The sequence below is a fragment of the Syzygium oleosum genome, unplaced genomic scaffold (genome assembly GCF_021117445.2).
Source record: "Syzygium oleosum isolate NSW1041296 unplaced genomic scaffold, Sole_v2.1 Sole_v2.14, whole genome shotgun sequence".
In the NCBI taxonomy this organism is placed as follows: Eukaryota; Viridiplantae; Streptophyta; class Magnoliopsida; order Myrtales; family Myrtaceae; genus Syzygium; species Syzygium oleosum.
This window is the reverse complement of record NW_026607498.1, coordinates 7,729,283-7,738,024: the sequence shown is the minus strand read 5'-3', so window position 1 is coordinate 7,738,024 and position 8,742 is coordinate 7,729,283. Positions and strand designations below refer to the sequence as shown.

General features: G+C 40.7%; 1 protein-coding gene and 2 pseudogenes across 1 annotated transcript; all 3 read left to right on the top strand.

Annotated features, from left to right (window-relative positions):
- Positions 1-1,488: 1,488 nt before the first annotated feature.
- On the top strand, positions 1,489-2,555 carry LOC115666093 (putative disease resistance protein At1g50180; annotated as a pseudogene).
- A 124-nt stretch (positions 2,556-2,679) lies between these two features.
- On the top strand, positions 2,680-6,989 carry LOC130139883 (putative disease resistance protein At1g59780; annotated as a pseudogene).
- On the top strand, positions 6,655-7,797 carry LOC130139849 (protein ABIL3-like). The gene is made up of 5 exons (XM_056317641.1): positions 6,655-6,681; positions 6,723-6,854; positions 7,124-7,206; positions 7,299-7,449; positions 7,789-7,797. The coding sequence occupies exons 1-5, from the start codon at positions 6,655-6,657 to the stop codon at positions 7,795-7,797; spliced, it is 402 nt and encodes a 133-aa protein (XP_056173616.1).
- Positions 7,798-8,742: the final 945 nt, after the last annotated feature.

The window sequence follows — 8,742 nt, the reverse complement described above, 5'->3', positions numbered from 1 at the left end:
ATTATATGGCATTGTGTCTGGTTTGTTCGTTTTCTGTTTCTGAAGCGGAAACTATGGTTGGCTCGTATCCTTTGATTGTTTTGAATGTATTACATGATGTTCATTAATGCGTAGCTATTGCTATGGACAAGATTTGATGGCCCAAATGGTGTAAAATTTGCGACGAATATTTAGAGACGAATTTTGCAACCATTACAATTCGTGGCTAATTTGCGACGAATAAGTAGTGACGAATCAAGTTCGTGGCTAATTTACGACGAATAAATTTTGCGACGAATAAAGTTCATGGCTATTTTTGCGACGAATAAAGTTCGTGGCTAATTTGCGACGAATTATTTGTGATGAATTTTGCGACCAATTTTTTGCGACGGATAAAGTTCGTGGCTAATTTGCGATGAATTCTGCGACGAATAAAGTTCGTGGCTAATTTGCGACGAATTTTGCGACGGATAGTGTTCGTGGCTAATTTGCGACGGATAGTGTTCGTGGCTAATTTGCGACGAATTTTTTTCCGTCGCAAAATTTTGCCAAATTTTTGTCGCAAAATTCGTCGCTAATCCCTTATTTTTTTGTAGTGTTAGATCAACATGGGTGGCCTCTTTCGATTTGGCTACGTAAACATAGCGTACTCAATGTGTTGAAGATCACTGGAAATACATTGACTATGCCATATAAGTAAAACTTGTTTCAGATCAGACAGCTACAAATGAACTTGGCACTAAAACACTCTACAACAAAAAACAAGAGCTTGCGGCTATGTTAGCCAGTCTCTTGAGGCAAACTCTTTTGCCTCCGATTTTTTTCACCATACTTTTAAGACGAACTCACCACGAGCAAGCCTTTAACAAGAAAGCATCTTATTTAACAAGCACCATCAGGCAAACTCATGATTCGCCCTTTGATCAAGAATGCATTTCTATCTTCTCATATTGAAGACATAACTCTTTCGAGAAGTTTTAATCGCATTTCGTAGGGGGAAACTTGGCATTAATCCAACACCTTCGTAATGGGAAGATCCAAGTGGGAGCCCATAACTTAAGTCTATTGACAATCTAGTTGGATTTATATTTACTCAAATAGCTTAAAACATTGAATTATGCCCAAGTATCAATTGCTTGTTCTAGCTCTAGACATCCAATGCGGAAATTTTTCTTTTTCCAACACAACTCACTTGTGCATTCAACACATTTTTGTGTGGGATAATGTGACTCATGGTATAATAAATGTTGGTTTTGAAATTTTCTTTCGTCTATCATAAGTGAGAAATTATTTGCACATCGGTGTTAATGTCTTGGAACATCTGTAACTCTAGCTACACAACATTTCTTCTACTGCGGAGAGTATATATGCCTGTAAACTTCCCCATAACTCCATTCTTTTTTTATTGGGGTGAATTTCTTGCATTGGTTGATATAGAATATGTATTATCAATGCAATATGCAACTTTCTAAGTCACTTATTCCTCTTCTTTCTTCTTCGCAACTCGCAGGGCTATATGTTCAGAGCTTGTTAACGCATGAAAAGTGAATTCTCAAATCATTCTCTATCGTAAGCTCCACTGCTCATAGTCAAGTAGTGCAATACCAATGGCCGAGTCTGTTGTATCGTTCGTAGTGGAGGCAATAGGAAACCTGCTCATCGACGAGGCCAAATTCTTGTGGGGCGTGGAGGGCAAGGTCAAGGACCTGCAAGAGGAGCTGAAGCTGATCAAGTGCTTGCTGAGGGATGCGGACGTGAAACGAGAGCACGACCAAGCTGTTGGAGAATGGGTCGTGCAACTTCGAGACATTGTCTATGATGCTGAGGACGTCATCGAGCGATACATCCTCAGAGTCGCACGGAAGAAGGAACGAAACATCATCAAAGCTTGTGCTTGCTTCGTGGCGAAGTGCACGTGCGTGCAGGTTCATGTGGTGGGGACAGAGATTGAGGGCTTAAAATCCAGAATTTCCTATCTTGGAAGGCAGATGCAGAATTATGGCATACAATCTGTGAATGAGAGCAAACACATACACGTGAGAACTTCGACGCCAAAACGGACTTATGCTCATTTCGTGGAGGACTTTGTTGGGAGGGAAGATAATATTGAGGAGTTGGTGAAAGAGCTGTTGAAGGATGGAAAATAACGCAGAGTTATTTCTATATGTGGAATGAGTGGTTTGGGTAAGACCACACTCGCTAAGAAAGTCTTTGCTTGTGATGAAGTGAAGAACAATTTCGATGGTTTTGCTTGGGTTTGTGAATCTCAAGAATACCATGTGAAGGATAGCTTGGTGCGAATTCTTGTGAAGTTGATCCCTGATCGAAGAAAGGATGTTATGGAGATGATAAATGACGAATTGTTCGAAACTCTTTATAAGATCCAACAAGAGAAGAGATGTATCGTGGTTCTTGACGATATTTGGACCAAAGAGGCATGGGACAGTCTTTGAGCCGCATTCCCATTCGAGGACACGAGAAGCAAGCCATTGATAACGACTCGCAATAGAGAAATAGCAAAGTATATCAATCCCCTCAAGGTTTTTTCCATGAACCTAACTGCTTATCGAACCGGGAGAGTTGGGAGCTGCTGACTAAGGGGGCATTTTCCTTAAACGAAAGGTAAGGCTTCTTTAAGGTTATCATCCTAACATATAATAGCTTTAGGAGATTAATTGGTTCATGAGATTTTTATAGTCAGAGACAAAGGGACAAATACAAGGTACTTCATTGTTCAGTCTGCCTTTTAAAAGGTTTAAAAAAAATTTATGAATCGAGGGTTACTATCGAGCTCGAATAATCGATATACGTAGTATTCGGCATCAAAATGTTGATATTTGGGAAATGAGATGCCCCTTTTGTTACTTAATGGCTAGCGATTGTACCTCCAAACATCCAAAAATTTGCTCCTCCTTTCAACCAATGAGGAGAAATATCAAAGAGGCTTTTATATGGCCAACATGATAAGCTATTTTGATAGGAATTCATGAAATAATGGGGAGTCTAGCTCTGTTCCTTCGTCCACAAGCCTCATCTCAGGTCCACCCATTTTTGTATTTGTGAATAGCTAGTCCAACAATTAGAGTGGGGACTATTAAGAAAATCGTTATGCAACAAAAGAGAGCGCTAACATAAAGATTTCGCTGTAATTTCCGCTGCAGTGGAGATTACTAGCACACTCAAGTCAGAGTAGATAAGTAGGACCCTCAAGTTATCCCTGCAGCTTTCCTTTTTCCTCATCTAGTAGGATTATTGTTTATATACATTTGCTCGAACCACTTCATTCCAACCGGAAATAGCAAAGACAATACGTTCCATTTGTTAATGTAGGGTTCTTGATCTCCCAAGTGTTGGTGGCGGCATATATAGGAACCTTGCTGTGGTCCCCATAGTCTTTCCCCTTATGAAAGCATAATTGAACCACAAGTTATAAAGAACTATGGCATCTTATTCATATATCAAAAGGTAGATATTTGTCCTTGAAGTTATCTTCTTATTATAGTTGCAAATTGTTGCCTGATATTGTACAAAAATCACTGAAAACATGAAGAGGTTAGGATATGAACTCCTTAAGAAGTGTTGAGGATTACCCTTGGCTATCATCGTGCTTGGTGGGCTTTTGGCGGTCAACGAGTGGGAGACGGTTTACAGAAACATCAATTTACATTTTACCAATAAGAGTGATGTATCAAAAGTGTTGGCCTTAGGCTATGACGATTTGCCATGGCATCTAAAGCCATGCTTCCTCTATTTGGGTTGCTTTCCGGAGGATGCAGAAATCCCTGCAATGGAAGTTCTTCACATGTGGATTGTTGAAGGCTTTGTGTCACCCAATGCATATGACGAAGAGAGAGAAAGTTCAGTGGAAGGCATAGCAGAGCAATATTTAATGGAGTTGGTTATCAGGGGAATGGTTCAAGCACGATTCAAATTGAGTGGAAAGATCATAACTTGTCACCTCCACGACCTGATGCGAGACTTATGTGTCTCCAAGGCTACGCAAGAGAGTTTTCTTAGAATTCATGACATTAAACTGGCCAATGAGACGGATGATTGTTCTTCTTCAATGGCGACTTGCAAAATACGAAGGCTTTCTCTCAATATGCGCATGAGTGCTGAAGGAAACAACTTTCCCAGCGTAAAGCCAATAGGAAGGACTATGCTCCACCTTCGCACTTTCATGTTCTTCGAATCTGTCCGAGAGGAGCGGAAGCAATTTCCACTTATATTCATCAATTGTAAGTTTCTCAGAGTTCTAAAGTTAGAGAGTCGTGATATGAACGGAAATTTACCTGAATCATTGGGAGACCTAGTCCATTTAAGATTCTTAAGTTTAGCAGGAAGTAGGTTCACGGGCTTGCCGCAATCTATGGGGAACCTTGTATGTATGGAGTCCTTGGACTTGCCTGTAAATGGATCATTTCCAGTAACCGTGTCAAATATGTTGTGGAAGCTGAGAAGGTTGAGGCATCTCTATCTTCCCTTTTATTTTTCCGTCAATAAGAAATTCTATGGGAATGGGAGAGTTACGATTGGACTCTTTAAAGAATTTATGGACATTGAGAAACTTTTCTACGAGGATCTGTGATGTAAACGATGTAAGCAAACTCACCAATATGCAAAAACTGACCGTCTCCTCCAAGAATGATTTTCATATGGAGAAAATTCCCCAACTTGCTAAATTCACTTTGAATCATCTTCGATCATTATCTTTTAGATTCTCAAATCTTTTTTCAATCACTGAAGGTGAATTGAGTAAAATGTCAAGCTATCCCCATTCCTGCAAACTGTACATAAGAGGAATTATAAGGAAGTTGCCGGAACATAAGAAACTAACCGAGCAACTGAGGAAGCTGGTCTTGCTCTACTCCGAACTCGAAGAAGATCCAATACCAATATTGGAGAAATTGCAGCACTTGGTTGTTCTCGCACTGGGGCATCGGGCTTTTGTGGGAAAGAAAATGGTTTGCTCAGCAAGAGGCTTTCCTCAACTCAAGCACTTAGATCTTTATAATCTGCCACATTTGGAGGGGTGGAGGGTGGCTGAAGGAGCCATGCCTCATCTTTCTCGATTAGGGATCTTCCTTTGTCCCAAATTGAAGGCGGTACCTCAAGGAGTCTCCACATATGACTGTTCCGAAGTCATCGCTCGCGAATCTCGGAAGCATACATTCCTCCAGTGATGTGTTGGATAGGTTGTGTTGTCAGAGGGTGGGCCCCCCTTAAGATAATAGCAGATGTGGAAAATGGAAAATTTGATTAGTAATATGGCAAATGCTTTATAAAATTGATAAGAGTAAAAATATCTAATTCAATATATTTTTATGAGTGAGAATAGGCTATTTATTATGGCAATCCCTAGATAAATTTCCCCATCGTCTTCTTCGTCCTATCATAAATCATCGTTCGTTTCATTTTGTCCCTCTTCTCTCATCCTGGTGGACTTTCAATCAGTTGGGGAGGGGGTAACCTCTGTCTTTTCGCTCGCTGTCGAGATGAACTCGCGACTTCTGCTCGTGGAAGATTTGCAAAGTCCCCCCCGTGAGGGAGGTGGGGAGCGAATTCAATTCAACGCTTCTCCGAAAGACGCTGGACGGGGGGGGGGAGGCGCATCCGTGAAGATATGAGGGTCCAATCGGTGGTGGTGTTGGAAGGCGTCATCGTGAAAGCAGCTGCATTGGAGAGGAGAGGAGAGGAGAGATGATCCGATCATTTCTATGTTGCTGGTCAGATGTTCGACGAAATGCGCACGTAGTAGAAACTGGGGGTAACATAACTCTGAAATACGACAGTGCATTTTGCACGCCCCCGTCTCCTACATTTTTTTGTTTTCATCAGTATCTCCGTCTCCTACATGTGAGGCTGCGAGATATACTTAAGAGATTCTTTCGTGTGTGCTTACATTACTCTTTCCCTTTGAGCAACAGCAGCGATTAAATTTCTGGACGTAGTCAGAGAGCATATGATTGTATGCCAATTAGCGACACGCGGCAAATGTTGCTCTTCTCCTGCGACCCAGAACTTGCGATATAAATCGAGGAGGTAAATATTATGAGAACATTTTGGCTTTCTCTACCAGGATTTCTATTCTCGATTGACTAATTAAGTCGAAAAGATGATATCCGCTCCAGCATCAGTTCAGAAATTTCTTTTCCCCTTATTTTTTTCGTAAACTCCAGATTGAGCCCCGTGAACATGTGATTTTGCTTTCTGCCTTTGCTGCATAAAGCTCTCAAGACTGAGCAGAATCGAAGAATCCGGGGTTTGCAGTTTCGTAGAGTCTGGAGTGATCCAAATTCATATGATTGCATGTGCTCTTTGCTCTCCTACGGAGATTCTTTCTCTTGTTTTTTTCTCCCTTTTTTTTTGGACTTGCTGTTTGGCAATGCTCTACGTGATCAGTGAATTGACAAAACAAGCAGAAAAGTTTGCTAGCGTTGGCAATAACTGTTGTCATCAGCACATGAAGAGCTCTGAGTTTTGCAAAATAAACATCTCCAGGATTATAGCCTCAGCTTTGTGGGAAGGAAATGGTGAGATAAGAATATGGGACGAACAACAAAAAGAAGAAAGTACGTCTTCATAATTTGGCAGGCCGGTGAAAGAGAATAGAGACGGAAAATATTTTCTTTGTTACAATGAAAATTAGAACTAGGCCGAGACGGTGTCTTGGAAATGGATAATGACAGTCAATGCACGAGGGTGTGAATTTGGATCTGATTGCTTCGTCTTCGTTGTAACAGGTGAAGATACTCTTAAACTTCAGTATGATGGATGCTTCCCAGTTGCCTTCTTCAGTTTCTGCTCCTCAGGAAGCTTCCAATTATGATGAGCTCTCCACGAAACAGAGCTTGAACTTTTTAGATAGCCTGAAGGTACTTCATAATACACCTGGAGTTCTCTTCAGTACAAAACTACCGCTATACTTTTCTGGTTTACCTTAAAATTTGATGTAATTTTCCTTAATGTTCCCATTTTCCACTTTCATAATTGTATGTGTTCACAAACAAGTTACTTTCCTCTACCTTTTTCGCATATTATATTATCAAATTCCTCGTGATCTAGTCTACGTCCTGAACAAATATGAGGGCGAAAAGGTTCGGATTTGTTATGCATGCTAATCGTAGCCTTTTTCACTAATCAGGACCTGAAGGATCTTAGGAAGCAGTTATACTCGGCAGCTGACTATTTGGAATTGTCTTACGACAGACCTGATCAGAAACAATTGTGAGATAATAGGTTTTCACTCCATCGTCGTGTACCAGGTTGAGCATTTCTTCCTGTTGCACATCTGTTAAATCACCTCGACAATATTGTAGAGTGGTGAACACATTAAAAGATTATGCGACGAAAGCTTTCATAGACACTGTGGATCACTTGGGCTCCATGACTTATAAGGTCAACTGTCTCCTGGATGACAAGATTGAGGAAGCATTTACAATTGAGCTCAGATTCTCTTGCGCTCTACAGGTGTGCAATATAATTAGCTTTTCCTTGTTTTGTAGCGTCAAGGATGGGAAGGGCTTGCATACCGTCCGATCGACCATGTGCAGGGTATAACATATTGCAACTGATCAAGAAGAATCAAGTTCTTGAAAATCTGAAATTACTCCAGATACACTCCATAATGTGCCAGATTATATCACATCGTGACAAACTAATTAGTAGAGCAAAGGAGATTCTAAATAGCAGAAGATATCTTGCTTCGACAATAGTATGGAAAATGGCAGGGACAACTGCCATTTCTCTTGCATCAACTTATATATCACAAGTAGTGATATAACTTTCAACACTGTTTCTGTGTTTTAGAGACGCTGACGTGTAAGACATTCATAGACCATGGAGGCCTTTCTTAGCAATCACTAGCAATAAGAACCCCGAAGCACCACATGCGATATATCTTACCAGCCACGCTTCCCTTCACATAATTATCATTTCATTTATTAGGACCAAAAATTTGGAGTTGGCTCATGCTCAAAAACTTTCTCAGTTTCAAAAGCTAAAGGTGATGGAGTTGGCAAGAATCTAGCAAGTGGCATAAATGGCAAAATGTCCATAGGCGAACATTGTATGACCCTTTTTTCTGATTTAGCTACCATTATCCACATTACACGGAACAAGAATGGTCTGTTAGACGTTGAAAGGTCACGAGTTACAGAACTAGCTGATATCCTGCTCATCATTTGCTTGTGTTCAACTTATTCGATCAAAAAGAACTTCAATTGCTACTACTGACGTACTAGTACCCTTTTTTTCTTAAGACATCCAAAAAACATAGAGACTTCTGCATCATTTGTCAGGTAATTTTTCATAAAGCCCGTGCTAATCATCGAATTTTTAAGAGACGACGCTGACACAGGAACTTTGATGCAGGAGACGGCACTCCGCAACAGAGTTTCCACAATCCTCCGCAACCGGTACCTTATCATTTGCAATAACTTCATCCAACAAAAAAGCAGCTCAGCACACTTTTGACTTGAATGCTCCATTTTGCCATACATAGCCTTTACGTCATGTTTTCATACCCTGCAAGTGTATTATACGTCGTGTAGTCGGAAAAGTTCCTAATGCCAACTTCACTTTCTAACGAGAAAAAGATCCACCTTCCCATTTCACAACTCGCACATTCGGATTCTCTTGTCGATAGATCTACATCTACAAACCCTTATGATGCGAAAAGACGAGTAAGCAGCGATGAAGTCCAGTGCAGCTTCGTTAATAGGGTTTTTTTCTTCTTCTTGTTGCGGACATGTCTTGAGGACA